We start from the raw sequence: 17,007 nt of genomic DNA, 5'->3' as shown, positions 1-17,007 counted from the left end.
CCGAGACAACAAGGTGCAGAGCTGGATGAACACAGCAGGCCAAGCAGGGTGAAGGGTCTAGGCCCGAAACATCAGCCTTTTTGCTCCTATGATGCTGCTTGGCCTGCTGTGTTCATCCAGCTCTGCACCTTGTTGTCTTGTATCTTCGATTATCCCTGGTTTTGTCTTGAACAAAGGAGAAACATTGGCTATTCTCCAGTCTTCTGGGACCTCGCCTGTGGCTAAAGAGGACATAATGTCTCTGTCAAGCGCAGCAATCTCCTCCCTTGCCTTCTTTAGTATCCTAGTAGTATAGATTCCATCAGGGCCTGGGGAATTATCTACCTTAATAGTTTGCAAGATGCCGAACACCACCTCCCTAATATCGACATGCCTTAGAGTATCAACAACCCTTCTCTAAACTTACCATCATCCACTTGCTCTAGCTGCACTCAATATTTCTCCATTCTTCTTGAGTGGACCTATCCTTTCCTTAGTTATCCTCTTGCTCCCAATATATGTATAAAATGCCTTGGGATTCTCCTTAATCCTACTGGCCAATGACATTTCATGGATCCTCTAGCCCTCTTAATTTCTTGTTTAAGTTCTTTTCTGCTTCCTTTATGTTCCTCAAGGGCCTTGTTTGATTTGTTTCCTAAACTTTACATATGCTTTTTTTTTAATCATTTGACTAAACTTACAACATCTCTCATCATCCAAGGTTCCTGAATCTTGCCATCCTTATCTTTCATCCTCACAGGAATGTGCTGGTCCTGAACTTTAGTTAACTGGTTTTTAAACGATTCCCACATGTCAAATGTGGATTTATCTTCAAATAGCTGCCCTAAATCCAGTTTTTCCAGTTCCTGCCTCATACATGTAATTAGCCACCTCCCAGTTTAGCACTTTTACCCAAGGTCTAGTCTTGCCCTTTTCCATAACAATCTTAAAACTTACAGAATTATGATCACCATTTCCAAAATTCCCACTGAAACTTCGATCACCTGGCCAGGCTGATTCCCCAATACAAGGTCTAATATGACCCCACCTCAGTTGGACAACCCACATATTGTTTCAACAAACCTTCTTGAAGCACCAAACAAATTCTGCCCCATTGGCACTAAGGAAGACCCAGTGAATATTGGGAAATGTAAATCAAACATTACAGCAGCCCTGTTGTTTTGTTTTTACATATTTCCATAATCTGCTTACATATCTGCTCCTCTAAATCCCCTGGCTATTGGGAGGCCTACACTATAGCCCCATCATAATGATTGCACCTGTCCTATTGTGGAGCTCTGCGCATATTGCCTCTCTGGACAATTCTTCCAAGATGTCCTCTTTAAATACAGCTGTGACATTCTCCTTAATCAGTAATGCAATTCTCACATCCTTTTTACATTCCTCTCTATCGCTGCTGAAATATCTAAACTCCAGATCTGCCAGTCCTGCCCTTCTTGCAATCAGGTTTCTGTAATGTCTACCACATCATAGTCCCATGTACTAATCCAGGCTCTAAGCTCATCTGCATTATCTGTTATACTCCTTGCATTAGAACTTCACATTGACAGTCCCACAGTGTTCATTAACCTGGTCCTGCCAGTTGTTCCTATTAGACTTATCTGATTTAGCCCCGCTCTTCAAACACTCCACATGCAGACTTATTGTTCTGGTTCCCACACTCATTTAAACCCTCCTGAGTGCACCAGCAAACCTCCCTGCAAAGATATTGGTGCCCCTTCAGTTTAGGTGCAATCCCTCTTTCTTGTCCAGGTCTCACCAGCCCTGGAAGATATACCAACAATTCAGATTATCTGAATCCCTCCTTCCTATACCAGCTCTTTAGCCATACAATCAACTGTATTATTTTCTATTTCTGGCCACACTAGCATATGGCACAGGAGTAATCCTGGGATTACAACCCTAAAGGTTCTGCTTTTCAACTTCCTACTAACTTCTAAATTCCATTTGCAGGACCTCATCATTCTTTCTGCCTATGTTGTTAATACTAATATGGAACACAACCATCAAATGCTTATCTCCCTACTTCAGAATATCCTGTGTATACTCAGAGGTTGGGTTGAAGTCCCACCCTCTGCAGAGATGTATCATAACATCTGAATGGATTGAGTAAAATAAAGAGCAAGAGAATGAGTAGAGTCCATTAGGGATGTACCATAGAGATAATCTGTATGTGGACCCAGAACATGTGGGCACCGTTTCAATTAATAACGTATTGGTCTTCAAAATGGAAAAGGACAACTCAGGTACAGACATCAGGGTGGTGGCCGGTGAAATATCAGATGAAATAAACTTGGAGACAGAGAGAGAAGTATTAACATAAGCATTCAACAAAATACAAAAAACACTAAACAAACAAAATAAGTTAAAAGATTCAAAAGAAAAAAGCAAAATCTGGAATTAAGAATCTAATGATAACTATGAAACCGTTGCTGACTGTCAGGAAACCCCAGCTGGTTCATTAACGTCCTTCAGGGAAGGAAATTGCCAGCCTTACCCGGTCTGGTTTTCATGTGACTCCAGGCCGACAGCAATGTGGTTGACTCTTAAGTGTCCTTTGGACAATTAGGGATGGAGATTAAATGCTGATCTAGGCAACGATGTCCACATCCTGTGAATGAATAAAAGCCTTAAAAATCATTGGCAGGCACAGATAAGATACATGATATCCGGTTGAAGAAGGCAAAAGAGATATCACAGGGCCCTTGGTAGTAATTTTCAAATCTGGTCTGGTCACAGGTGAGATACCAAAGGGCTAGGCATCTGCTAACATTGTCCCCTTATTAAAAAAGAAAAATAGGGTTAGATCAGAAAATTAAAGGCCAATCCGTCTGACCTGAATGGTGGGGAAGGTATTAGAAAGAATTGTGAAAGGCAGCATGTATCTGCACTTGGAAAGAGATGTATTAATCAGTGATATTGAGCATAGACTTGTGAAGAGACTTATTTTTGACAAGTTTGACCAAATCTTTTGAGGAGGTAACCAGAAAGGTCAGAGGGTAATGCACGTAATGTGGTGTACATGGATTTTAGTAAAGCTTTTGTTAGGGTCCCTTATGGCAGACTGATCACGAAAGTAAGAACCTGTGAATTTCAAGGCAAAGTCACATATTGGATCCAAAATTGACTTAGTGGCAGGAAGCAGAGGTGTGTAGTCCAGGGGCATTTCTAACTGCAAGCCTGTTTCCATAAGGTTTTGCTGGGCTCGTTGCTGGGGCCTTGCTGTTTGTGGTGCACATTAATTATTTGGTCTTAAATGTCTGATCAAGAAGTTCATGGATAACATGAAAATTGGTAGGATGGTAAATGGTGAGGAGGATAGCTGTAAACTGCAGGAGGATATTAACGGACTGGTCAGGTGGGCAGAACAACGCCAAATGGAATTCAATCCAAACTATGTGAGGTGATGCACTTGGGAGGACTAAAAAGACAACAGATTACATTGAATGGTAGGTACCTAAAAAGTACTGAAGATCAGGGAAAACTTGGTGTTCTTATCCATAGATCCCTGAAGATAGCAGGGCAGATAGGTAAGCTGGCTGAGAAGGCATATGGAATACTTGCCTTCATTGGCCAAGGCATAGAAGACAATAGCAAGGAGGTAATGCTAGAACTGTATACAATACAGCGTGGGCAACAACTGGAGTACCGCATGCAGTTCTGGTCACTGCATTATAGGAAGGATGTGACTGCACAAGAGAGGATGCAGAGGAACCTCACCAGGATGCTGCCTGTGTTTTGGCATTGTTTTCCTTGGAGCAGAAAAGGTTGAGGGAAGGGACCCGATGGATGTGTTTAAAATGATGAGGGACATAGATAGGTTGTACAGGATAGCACTTTCTCCATTAGTGGAGGAGTCAATTAGCAGGAGATATAGATTTAAGGTAAGTGGTAGAGGCCAAGAGGAGATGTAGAGGCTAAGAGGAGATTTGAGGAAATTTTTTTTCACTGAGAGGGTGGTGGGAATCTGGAACTCTCTGCCTGAAAGAGAGGCTAAATCAGAAACTCCTAACATTTTTAGATAGTCACTTGTATTGCCATTGGCTTCTACGTGCCAAGTGCTGGTAAGTGGAATTAGTGTTGCCAGATCTTTCTTGACTGGTATGGACATGTTAGGCTGAATGGCTTCATTCTGCGCTGTTAGCATCGATGACCATAATGACCAAGTCACCCGAGGGCATTTTTGTCAATGTTGTTGAGATAAAAACTGACTGGCAGGGGAATAGAAGTGCTAGCTTTGGATGTTTTGCCATGTTACAGATGCTAGAGAACCACGGGTGTTGTTTATATAAATGCAAATTGTTGTAGTAATCTATCCTCAAGTCAATGTAACATTGAAATGAGAACTTTAAACAAATGTTGATTTATTTGCTACTCTCTCTACATCCAAATTCACAGCAAAAATAAAAAAAAATTCTCCACAATCAATTTTTGTATTTTGTACAATCTGGAATTCATAGGGCTTCTTTAAAACAAAAACAAACTACATTTTTAATAATATATTAAGTATACACAAGGTCATGACATAGGTTGCTTCAGGGAGCATGCCATATAGACTTAAATCGATTTAATGCAAAAAACAACCTGGCTATGTTAGTAGTTTTAAGAAAATACTGTTTTGAAAGAAGAAATTGGGAGCATTTTTTTCTCATTGGGTATACAGAAATAACATAAGAAATTTATTATAAGTTTCACCAACCTACAAGCAAATAATAGATATGATGCAAACACTGTACTACAGTTCAGTGGCTCAATCAGCTTTTCTGACCTGTTTAAAATATCAACATAATTAAACGCTTGTCACAATATTGTATCTGCAAGTTGCAACCAACATCTGTTTACTTGACATTGATGAGGAATAAATTACTCTATTGATATGAGTGGGATGTTTGGACTGTTGTAGATCCAAATAACTATCTTATCACTCGTAATACAGGTTGAAAGATATGGGGATAACTTCAGGAAACATTGGTTTCTGGAGCAAACATTTGTATGAAACAGACAGCAGATGGGCATCAGATGCATCTCACCAATGAAAACATTAGGTATTTTGTTTGGCTCTTATGCAAAGCTGGTACACAGATCTGAGGTAGTTTGAGTTATAAGGAGAGACTGGATAGGCTGGAGCTTTTTTTGCAGGAGTGTCAGAGGCTGAGGGGTGACTTTATAGAGGTTTATAAATTCATGAGGAGCATGGATAAGGTGAACAGCCGAGGTCTTGTTCCAAGGATAGGGAGTCCAAAACTAGAGGGCATAGGTTTAAGGTGAGAGGGGAAAGATTTAAAGGGACCTGACAGGCAAGCTTTTCACACAGAGGGTGTTGCAAGTATGCAATGAGCTGCCACAGCAAGTGTTAGAAGGGGGTGCAATTATAACATTTAAAAGACATTTGGACATGTACATGAATAGGAAAGGTTTAGAGGGATATGGGCCAAAAACAGGCAAATCAGACTAGTTCAGTTTAGGATATCTGGTTGGCATGAACAAGTCAGACTGAAGGGTCTATTACAATGTTTATGACTCTAGGTGGGAAAGGGGGAGGTATGGTAAGGGGAGTCCAAACTGGCAGTCATTTGGATTATTACTTATAATGTTTGAATTATTTCAGCTTCTTCTGGCTTCACAGAAATGGAACTAAACCAGTGTCCTACCTGTTTGTGGGATGAGTTCAAGTTTTTAGTCCAGTAATTACCCAGAACATATGAGGATCAGACTCAACAGGGTTGATGACAGATTTCAATTGGAGCCTTTCAACCAGGATTGGGTTCTCTACTTGCAAGGCAGTGTGTTTAATGATTGTTTCAAATGGGGGAAGCATTAACTTCCAATTTGACAGCCCTTGTGCTGAGATTAAGCATGAGAAATTGTGACCTCGGCCCAAAGCTTAAATCCCAGAGAATTTGCACAACAAGGCTGATGATGATTGTTTATTCTGCTGAATAATCTTTAAATATTATTGATGTCTCATACATACAAGTATCCATGTCATTATTTCAACCATGATGTTGTGCATTACATAGAAATCACAATACTAAATTGGCATAAAGAAAAGATACAGTTTTACAATGAAGTCTTGCTGTCCAAAGTACATCTCACACATCATGATCAAAATTATTTCTGTCCGAAATGAACAAGACCTTTCAAAATCAATACTGTGACATACATTTACTACATTCATGAAATTCATTTTCTAAACAGCATTTTGTAGCTGTTGGGAGGTCAGTAGTGAACTTCTAACGAAGCTGCTGGTTACTTATAAAATTTAAATCCTTTGCAACATTAAGTTCTTCTAATCCCAAATGTACCAATAGCTCATTATATCTAAACTACAATTATTTTCACCTTGAGGATGTAAATTTTACAGATCCAATAACAAGAGTTAACCACCATTCTTGCACATTTTATCATTTGTAAACTAAATAAAGAAAGCAAAATATCTAATATCTCCTGGTTAATGAAGAAGTTGTTATCATTTTGATGGTTAGTATCAGGCACCCCCATATCATCAAAATATTTGCAACTTCTGTAGTTATTTTAGTCCCATTTGTTGCTTTGGCTGCCATTTTGGTGATCAACCACTGCTGGCAGATTTATTAAGTTTTGTAGAAGTTGTGGCAACAAATATAATAACTTGATAATAATTAGGGCTACAAATTTAGGAAAGTACATACCTGCAATTGTCAAACTTATTTTTCTAATCAACTCATTCAGCGATGTTATTACACACCTCTGGAGCAAGTGGGACTTTAACCTGGGTCTCCTGTTCCAAAGATAGGGGCATCACCACTGTGTCACAAGAGGGCTCCTTGCACTTGTTAAATGGAGAAATGGTGAAATATGGACATCTGGCAAGAATAGTTAGTACTTAAGGTTTTCAGAATGCTGGTAAGGCAACAAATATGCTCATGATCCTGCACATTTTTTCTTTACTGTTATCAAGTAGTTGTAACTTTTATAAAGTTTCATTTATGCACTAAATTTTTGGCTGCCATAAAAGCTCTGCAGGCTCCTTCAGCATTGAATTCACCCTGGGCTTGTTTCTGATCCCTCCCTCTTCCTCGAAATGCTATGGCTCCACTCACATCAAGACCTAACCTGAGTGTCCTACATCTCGATGTTGTGAGTGACAGATTCTGACTTGCTCAACTTGTGTACCATTCCCTAATCCAAAGACCATGAGCAATAATGTGGGAAAACTAACACATTTTAAAATGCACTTCATTAAAAGTGTTTATTATTGATATTGTGCAAAAAAATTGCTTACACTATTACCAGTGTCTCTCCAATTGCAACAGAAACAATGTCCATAAACTTCCTCTGATACTATCCCAATGGCTTGATATCCTTCCTTTCCCCTTTAGAAAACAAAAATATGATAGGAATCCAATTTGGAAATTCATCATCCACCTTGCCAGGAGTGGGAGACAGTACTGAAGTGGTAACACCACCAAAGCAGTAATCCAGAGACTCAAGATAATCCTTTGAGGACATGGGTTCAAATCTCATCATGGTAGCTAGTGGAATTTAATTCCATTTAACAAAATCTGAATCTAATCTCAGGGCGGCATGGTGGCTCAGTGGTTAGCACTGCTGCCTCACAGCGCCAGGGACCTGGGATCAGTTCCACCCTTGGGTGACAATCTGTGTGCAGTTTGCACATTATTCCCATGTCTGCGTGGGTTTCCTCCCACAGTCCAAAGACGTGCAAGATAGGTGGATTGGCCTGAACACTGGGTAATTTAGCATGGACAATGGTTGACAATGTTCTCCATCCTGGCAAACCCACAGTTCCTAAGGCCAGATATTAGGAAATAACTAGCAAAAATGTACAAAACAACACCAGATGTTGTGTTTGTTTTTGGCTTCAAGTTAGATGCGGGGTTACAGGGATGGGGTAGGGGGACTAGGTCACGGTTTGGATGCTCTTCTGAGGGTTGGTGTGGACTTGTTGGGCTGAATGTCTTGTTCCCACAATGTAGGGATTCTAATTCTAAAAGGTGTCCATGAAACTGTCATTGGGTTCTGTCAATATCATTTTTTAATTCATTCATGGGATGTTAGCATCACTGGCTAGGCCAGCATTTACTGCCCATTCCTAACTGATGAGTCAACCACATTTCTATAGGTCTGAAGTCAAATGTAGACCAGACCAAGTAAGGATGGCAGTTGTTTGCCTAAAGAACATTAGTGTACCAGATAGGCTTTTCTGACAATCAACGATGGTTTCATGGTCATCATTAGACTCTTAATTTCAGGTTTTTAATTGATTTGAAATTTCAACATCTGCTATGGGGAGGATTCGAACCCAGAGGGTCCCCAAAACTTTATCTGGGTCTCTGGACTTAGTTTACTGCGCCACCATTCTGCATCCCACCTTGACAAATCCCCTCTCTCCCAGACAATTAATATCCTTCAGAGAAGGAAATTTGCTGTTGCTTTCTGATCCGGCTAAAAATACATAATTGTGATTGACTCTTAACTGGTCTGAAACGGCCAAGCAAGCCACTTAGTTCGAGGGTAATGAGGGATGGGAAACAAATACTGGTCTTCTAGCAATATCCACATCCCATGATAGATTAAATTTTAAAAAGTTACACTGTTCAGAATTTATAGCAGAAAGACTTTGAAATTAATTGAGCCAAAGGAAAAAAGTATGGAATAGTCCAAATCTGTATATAGGGCACACTTTAAAGAGTTGCTTTAACTTTCTTTTACTGTTAAATCTTCAAATCCACTTTGACTGCTGCCTAGTCTGTTATACATTAACCTATGGACAACTGGGACCGGATACATTGTAAAGGCTGTAAAACAGCAAAGATGTAACGTTATCAAATCTCAACCACCATCCCCTAACACCCATCACACAATGGAATTTTTGGAATGAAAAATACTCTTCCTGGTTAATTCTCAACTTGTTTGATTCGCCAGCACGTAGTCACGTGAAGCAAAAATCTCCACAGAAATCTCTGGTCACTTATATCCATGATTACATCCACTTCAAATCCACCTCATCATATTCTATGTATCACTGTGTGTGGTGGATTTGCCAGAATCTAACAGCAGTAACCATAAGTCAGTGTTTACCCTGTGCATTTTAGTCAATAAATTTTAAACAACTTCTGATACAATGGGTATTCAAATGCAAAAAAAAACTTAAAATGTAATTTGCTTCATTTTCAGATTATAATATTTATCATATTCATTTTTTTGTTAATTCTCTGAGCCCATATTAAACCTGTGAATAGCATTAGTACTGACGTACACAATGTGCAACATTTAATCTGCCATGGTACAATATAACAGGAATGTAATTAGAATATATTTGCTTGCAACACTTTTCATGAGTAATAATTTACTAACTTGTACAATACAGAAGCATGAGGGTCTATCAGTGAATTTATTTCGTGCTTAGTTTTGATGAACATAAGGCATAAAATATTTTTTAATGTTACGGGTAGGCCCTGAAATAGGGTGGTAAGAGGTTGAATTTGTAACTCAAGAGACCAACAAATGCAAAACAACATTATGCAATTTTTAAAATACAAGTCTCCTGTACAGTGGAAGCCCACATACACTTATGTTAATTCTTATGTGCTACTCTCCAGCTAAGAATATTGAGGTGTCAGTTGCCACAGGTAATATTTAACTTGATAGGAAAGAGTGTCTTTGACTGGCATCTGCTAGCTATCTTTCTGCATTTTAGTCCTAAGTTTCTGTAATTCTTCTTCTAAGCTTTTAATCTGCTCCAGCAAAGCGACTTTATCCTGATGGGCCTTCTGATCAGCTTGACATTTTGCTTCCTCAATCTTCCTCTCATACCACTTTTCCATCTGTGTGGAAACTGCCTCAAAAAAATATTGAGTGATTTCAAGCACAGGTATGCTCTCCTTGACCAATGTGTGAGGTTGCTCCATGCACTGTGCAGCAGAAAGCAACGTGCTGCTCTGTTGTTGCCTATGTCTTACACTGAGAGATTTTTTAGTCTGGGTGCTTTTGTTTTGATTGTATCCCCGAAGTGGATGAACTCTCAACGGTTGGTCCATTTTCACAGCTGAAGTTTCACTAGATGTCTGAAACTTAACATGACTAGATTTTGGCAACGGCTGCTCCACAGGTGTCAAGTCGTGGGGTGTTTTAGAAGGGGGAGCAGAATAAACAGCCCTTTCCTTTGGTCGAACAGCTGGAAGAGAAATTGCTTGGGCAGTGGTTAAGGCGGATTTAGAAGCAGTCAGTGCCGACTGTGCAGTTCCTGCAAAAACATTAAATATTACAAAAGACAAGCATGTTCCTTCAAAAAGTATATTTTACTAATCTGAAAAAGGCATCACTTGTGGATGTATTGCCACTCCTAAAGAAAGTGATTGTTACTGTTCTACACAACGTAATGAACATATGGAGGTAACAAGTACATGTTTTCGTTCCTCGTTTGAGAGACATTTCCTAGGATAATCTTCTCGACATGTTTCTCTAAACTGAGAGTAGTCCTAAATGAACAAGTAATTACAGTGCCACCCTGCAACAGAGAGGAAATGTGACCCTTGCACTAAACAAAATGTATTTCCTTTTCATAAAAGCTCAGTGTGTCCTTCCTTATCTCTTTAAAACCAGTACGGATGAGTTTGATAGTTTTAATGTGAAACACAATTACATGGAATCATTAAGGATTCCTGGTGCTTTGTAGGGTCGAGTCAGGCATATGACAGAAGAGAGGGAAAAATCTGGGGTAGAAGCTGTTTCTGTAATTTTTTTAACCTTTTTGAAAATAGCCACTGACAAAGGAAATCCTTTTCCTGGCTGCAGTGCCTCCTTCCAGATGTTAGATTGCAGGGAAAATATGGGACAGAAGTGGGATGTGGTTGTGAGTCCCCATTAAAATTCTGACAGAAATAGTTCTTAAATGGGTAGCAGTAAATATACCTGAAAGAAGCAGATACACATGCTGCTCTATGACTCATTCAGAAGCATGAATCACTTGATTCAGAGTTTCCCAGAGTGGGAGCAATTAAGAGACCCATATCTTCAATTAGGCCATGACTACACAGCATTGCTCCAATATTCTACATGCTGGTGGGCACAATCTCCAATTATGTAAATTATTGTGTTCCTGTGATTTTAGATGACAACTTGACAGGGTCAGACTGCCGGACAGAAACAACCACCCAACTCTACATCCAGCAATACCTTTGCGGAATTCCTGGACAGGGGTTTTGTAACATTATGATCCCCGCTATATGCTCCCATTTCTCACTGTTCAAAGAAAAATTCCAACAATGACACATTCTAGTACTTGTCTAGTCCTCCAGCTTCATCCATTGAGGTATGATTGTATCAGATATAGATCATCCACCTTTATGATTGAATTGTAGAAGGTCAGGATACCTTCAAGCTCCAGTGGTTTGATAACACTCCGACGGCCTATTTTAACAACCTTTGAAATATTTACTCCGAACAATTTGAAGGATGTCTTAAAAGGATCTATCAAAGTCATTACTTCTGATAACTTTCTCTTTTCAACAAAATCTTGTCATTTGTTCACAAATCTTAACTGAGTGGCCTTTAGAATCAAATTTTAGGAGGACAAAAGGAAACAATTAATTTAAATATTCAAAGATTGCTTCCAATTACTAGGGGCAGAATTCATATACTTTGTAGAATCCTTACAGTGTGGAAGCAGGCCATTCAGCCCATTGAGTCCACACCAATCCTCCAAGACCAACCCCCAATCCTATCCCTGTAACCCTGCATTTCCCATGGCTAACCCACCTAACACTGGACACTACAGGCAATTTAGCATGGCTAATCCATCTAACCTGCACATTTGTAATAAGTGTGCCAAGCTGTATGGTGAATGCTTTTAACCATTTTTAATACCCATTCCAAGATTTTACTTACAATCCTCATTTTATCAGTAAAGGATGAAGATTTGTTTAAGCTGCTCCTTTTATAAAGTATATCAAGATGTAATTCATACCTGGTGGAATATCCTGTTGTCTACATAATGCTTCAACTGGGGATTGGATTTTGGCACCTCCTGATTCTTCTAACAAACAATCATGTAGGTTGATGTCAGGATGTTGTAATAGTTCTCCTGCTTGCTGTGTAACAGGACACATCTGGACAGTTCCATGGTCCCTGGTGCTTAGAACGGCATCAGGTCCTAGACCTTCTGGCACAATTTCACTGGTGGGGGTTGCAGATTTAGATCGCAGTTCTCCTGATAACTTCAGCTCAAGATTTTGAAGCTTTGACATACACCAAGATTTCATATCATCCACCAGTGAAGACTGCAAAGAAGAAGGGAACAATTAAGCAGACAGTGCACACGAACCGAATTTCAGGCCTGTTTTCTCAATTGGAGAAAAAGACATATCACAAAAACTAAGCAACAAATTATGGATAACTATCAGTTTCAATGCATAGAATAACTGAAAACAAAAGCTGTTCCACTGGCATTTCCTCAGCTTTTCTGCCAAAGTTACAGGGGCAAGCGGCATACCTCACAAGAACTTACCAACCCCTAATTTTTGACTACAACGATCACAGTCAGCATAGTTTTGGTGTTTTATGTTTTATGATTGTGATTTTAACACAGACCAACAATAATGAACAAAAATATCCCCCAAATGGTCACTATGTCAATGTGATAGAATAGGAAAACACCAAGATAGGATAAAGTTAGGATAGTGAATAGATTTAGGTGGATATGAAAACACTGGAAAAGTTAATGCAACTCAGGTTTCCTGGAATTAAAATAGGCTTGGGGCATTAAGGCTATTATCTCTCAAACAAGGAAGATTTGACAAATTTATCCGAAATAACCTATTAGCGATAGACAGCATGATTGTGTGTGGAGGAGGTTGTGCCTCACTAACTTGATCAAGTTTTTTTGAGGAGGTGATGAAGCTAATTAATGAAGGAAAAGCAGTTGATGTTGTCTACATGGACTTCAGTAAAGCCTTTGACAAGGTCCTTCATGGCAGACTGGCACAAAAGCTGAAGTCACATGATATCGGGGTGAGCTGGCAAGATGGATACAGAACTGGCTTAGTCATCGGAGACAGAGGGTAGCAGTGGAAGGATGCTTTTCAGAATGGAGGGTTGTGACTAGTGGTGTTCAACAGGGATCAATGCTGGGACCTCTGCTATTCGTGGTCTACATAAATGATTTGGAGGAAAATATAGCTGGTCTAATTAGTAAATTTGCAGATGATACAAAGATTGGTGGAGTTGCAGATAGTAAGGAGGATTGTCAGAGGATACAGCAGGATATAGGTCAGTTGGAAGAATGGGCAGAAAAATGGCAGATGGAGTTCAATCTGGACAAATCTGAGATGATGCATTTTGTAAGGTCATGTACTGGTAGACATTATACAGTGGATGGCAGAACCCTTAGAAGTATTGATATGTTGAGGGATCTGTGTGTGCAGGTCCACAGATCACTGAAGGTGGCAGCCCAGGTACATAAGGTAGTAAAAATGGCCTATGGCATGCTTGCCTTCATTGGAAGGGGGATGGAGTACAAGGATAGACAAGTCAGGCTGCAGCTTTTTAGAACTTTAGTTGGGCCACACTGGAATATTACATACAGTTCTGGTCACAACACTACCAGAAGGATGTGGATGCTTTGGAGAGGGTGCAGAAAAGGTTTACCAAGATGTTGCCTGGTATGAGGGATTTTAGCTATGAAAAAAGTTTATAAGATTGTGAATGGCATGGATAGAGTGGAAAGTATGAGGCTTTTTCCCAGGATGGAGGGATCAATTACTAGGGGACTCAGATTCCAGGTGTAAGTGGGGGGGAAGTTTAAAAGAGATGTGTGAGGCAGGTTTTTCAAAGCATGGTGAGTGCCTGGAACACGTTGCCAGAGGAGGCGGTGGAAGCAGACACAATAGCAGCATTCAAGAAGCACTTTGACGAATACATGAATAGGAAGGGAATAGAGGGATATGGATCCTGTAAGTGAAGACAGTTTTAGTATGGAAGGGCAAAATGTGGCAGCGCAGGCTTGGAGGGCCAAAGGGCCTACTCCTGTGCTGTACTGTTTATTGTTCTTTGTTCTTCAAAATAGTAAAACAAGTGGACAAGATAAACATCAGCCTTCTCAAATAAATGCTGATAATAAAGGCAGAACAACAGCAGGAGGGAAAATGAGAGACTTCCACAGAAAATGCAAAAAGGAAAACAACACCAAATGTGAGATGTTCTTCCATCAGAGTTCACAGACCACTCTGCTCTCTCAATAGTATCACAGAAAATCAACAGGTGGAGGCAGAGCTCCAGACAGGAGACACACAAGGAATTCTGTCCCTTTGAACAAACACCTTCAAACAACAGAATTCTGGACCTAATAAGATAAAGTGGCTAATTTAAGAAAATATATATTTACAACGTACTTTCAATAATGCCTGCCTGTTCTGTTCTTAAGTCTACTCAGATATCTCTGCACTGCATCAGAGGGCCAGGGAGCCCAGTGGTGTTTCAGTGTGCTATGTTACCTTGAGCTTCTTGGTACTGAGATGGCCAGTGGATTTTTCTGCATGCTCTGTTGTCAAGACAGGGGCATGGGGCAGCATGAGCCGGTTTTCTGAAACTTATGTAAGCAGACGCTCAAGGTGGCTGGTTATAAAGTTCATACAAGTTGCCACACCATTAGTGTGGCAAACTGAAGTTGATTGCATGTTTATTACTGTTCACTACAGTGCTCATAGCATCAGTTTGATGCTACAGACATTGATAGATAGGAGTACTTTACATGGGAGGATATAAAAAGAATACCCATTGATCAGGGGTTAAATCTTGTGCAGTGATTGGTTTGAAGGCCTATCAATCGGACAGCAATGTGGATCTAAGGCTACAACCAGATCAGCCAATATCTTATTGAATGGTGTAGCAGGCTTTAAGAGCCAAATGGCCTATTCCTGCTCCCAAGTACAATGTTCTTAATGAGGGAAGATGTTCCTCCCCCTAAACACAAGGACACATTACCTCCAAATTACGCAACTGAGGTTTTAAATTCTCCATGTAAGGCATCTCAGCCATGATCACAATCTAATCATAGAATATACCTTGCTAATGTGAAAGTTGCATATAAATTGCACAAGTTATAGATTAGGTGGCACGGTAGTTCTCATTTATTTATTCATTCACAGGATGTGGGGTCACTGGCCAGGTCAGCATTTAATGCCCAGAAAGCAGTTAAGAGTCAACCACATTGCTGTGGATCTGGAGTCACATGTAGGCCAGACCAGGTAAGGATAGCAGTTTCCGTCCCTAAAGGACATTAGTGAATCAGATGGTTTCATGGTTATCATTGGACTCTCATTTCCAGATTATTATTGAATTCAAATGCTAATATCTGCCATGGCAGGATTCAAACCGAGGACGACAGAATATATCTGGGTCTCTAGACTAGTAGTCTAGCAATAATACCACTAGGCCATCATCTACTCAAACAATGTTACTAAACTGGTATCCAGAGACCATGCTGATGCTCTGGATACACCTATAGCTGGTGGAATTTAAATTCAATTAATAAAGTCTGGAATTGAAAGCCAATATCAGTATGGTGAACATGAAACTATTGTCAATTGCTGGAAAAACCTGATGTCCTCATGCCACTAATGTCCTTACCTAGTCTGGCCAACATGTCATCCCAAACCCAAACAGTGCGGTACACTCTTAGCCATTCAGTTCAAGGGGCAGTTTGGGATGGCAACAAATCCTGGCATTGCTAGCAGTTTGTATCCCATTTAAGAAAATATGGAGGTGATTACTGCTGGAACTTTTTAAAAATTCCTTCACCCTCAGTTAGAAGTGCAACCTTTACATAACTGGACCTTGATTGTTCTCCAGGTACCACTGCATCAGTCAATGCAATGGGTAATACTTTCACTTTCTCATCCTCTTGCTACACAGCAAAGTCTATGGAGACCAATTTAATTTACAACCTTCATGTTGCTCTTGCTTGAATAGCTCAGTTACAAAGGTGTAACACACATCTATGCCACTAAACCAGGTCAGACTCTCTTAATTTCTGATATTCTCTGAGCCTTATCAACATGCTGATGTGGCTGAAACAAAAAAAAAATGACAGCCTTAGCACCAGCTATCTTGCTTTGGATTCAATGTGCTTTTGCTTGCTCTGGTCTGCATCTGAGGCTCTAGATTTTACTTGTACATCTCACAACAGCAGGTTACTTTGTTTGCACTCTGCTAGATTCTGGCCGAAGTTTACTTTTTGACTGTATGTTTCCTTGCAAAGTTTTCAGGGCCAATAAAGGCGCAAACTGCAATTTCTAATCAAATCACTCTTCGGCCACATTTTACCATGGCATATCCCTAAGAGGAATAAAAATATACTTGAATAAAAGTACCATTATATTACATAACATGAAAACTCTAATATGTAGTCTACTGCGTCCCAAACTTTTCCCTCCGTGACCTCATCACAAGACTTGAAAATTGTCATCACCACTCAGGGAGAAATGTTAGAGCTGTACAGCTGTTATATCTTGGTCAGAGCTCCCCAGCAGCCATTGCTGCCTCAGAGTTCACGAACCCAAAATTTTTGCTTGTGATCCAACTTGGATGCCTTGTTCACTGACAAGGAAATGCCAGGTTAGGATTTCCCAGGATTCTTACATTATGTAAAGGAACAGCAAAAGAAAACCATTTTTTAATCTTGTCATCAGGATTTATGGTTTTACCTGGCGTTTGTCTCCTTCCAGTCTCTCGAGCACTGCACGCTGGTCAATACGATGGAGGCATTCTGTCCGTTCAGCTGAGATCCTCTCAGATGTTAGTTTATCTAGGACTCTGATCTGAGTTTTTAACAGGCAAACATTTGTATTGTGTTAAATTCTTGTAACTGCGTAGAATTTACCTCCTGATTTTGTTTTTCAGGAATACCATATACTCATCTTAAACATTGTGCCAGATTTCACTGTTCTTTCAATGTAAATAAACACATATTGAGAATAAAATAGAAAATATTTTGAAAATATTAAA

The 17,007-nt window shown here is 39.9% G+C and overlaps 1 protein-coding gene across 4 annotated transcripts in view; it reads right to left on the bottom strand.

Annotated features, from left to right (window-relative positions):
- Positions 1 to 4,656: 4,656 nt before the first annotated feature.
- ankrd6b (ankyrin repeat domain 6b) overlaps positions 4,657 to 17,007 on the bottom strand; it is an 87,656-nt gene continuing 75,305 nt past the window's right edge. For 3 of the 4 annotated variants that reach the window (XM_020532047.2, XM_048596955.1, XM_048596953.1), the window contains 3 exons: positions 16,707 to 16,820; positions 11,972 to 12,284; positions 4,657 to 10,249 (listed from right to left, as the gene is read on the bottom strand). In XM_020532047.2, the coding sequence (XP_020387636.2) occupies positions 9,681 to 10,249; positions 11,972 to 12,284; positions 16,707 to 16,820 (996 nt within the window). In that variant the 3' untranslated portion in view covers positions 4,657 to 9,680. The remainder of the gene's footprint in view (positions 10,250 to 11,971; positions 12,285 to 16,706; positions 16,821 to 17,007) is intronic. The other variant, XM_048596954.1, reaches the window with a different exon arrangement.

The sequence above is a fragment of the Rhincodon typus genome, chromosome 5 (genome assembly GCF_021869965.1).
Source record: "Rhincodon typus isolate 14 chromosome 5, sRhiTyp1.1, whole genome shotgun sequence".
NCBI lineage: Eukaryota > Metazoa > Chordata > Chondrichthyes > Orectolobiformes > Rhincodontidae > Rhincodon > Rhincodon typus.
This window is presented reverse-complemented; position numbering and strand designations above follow the sequence as displayed.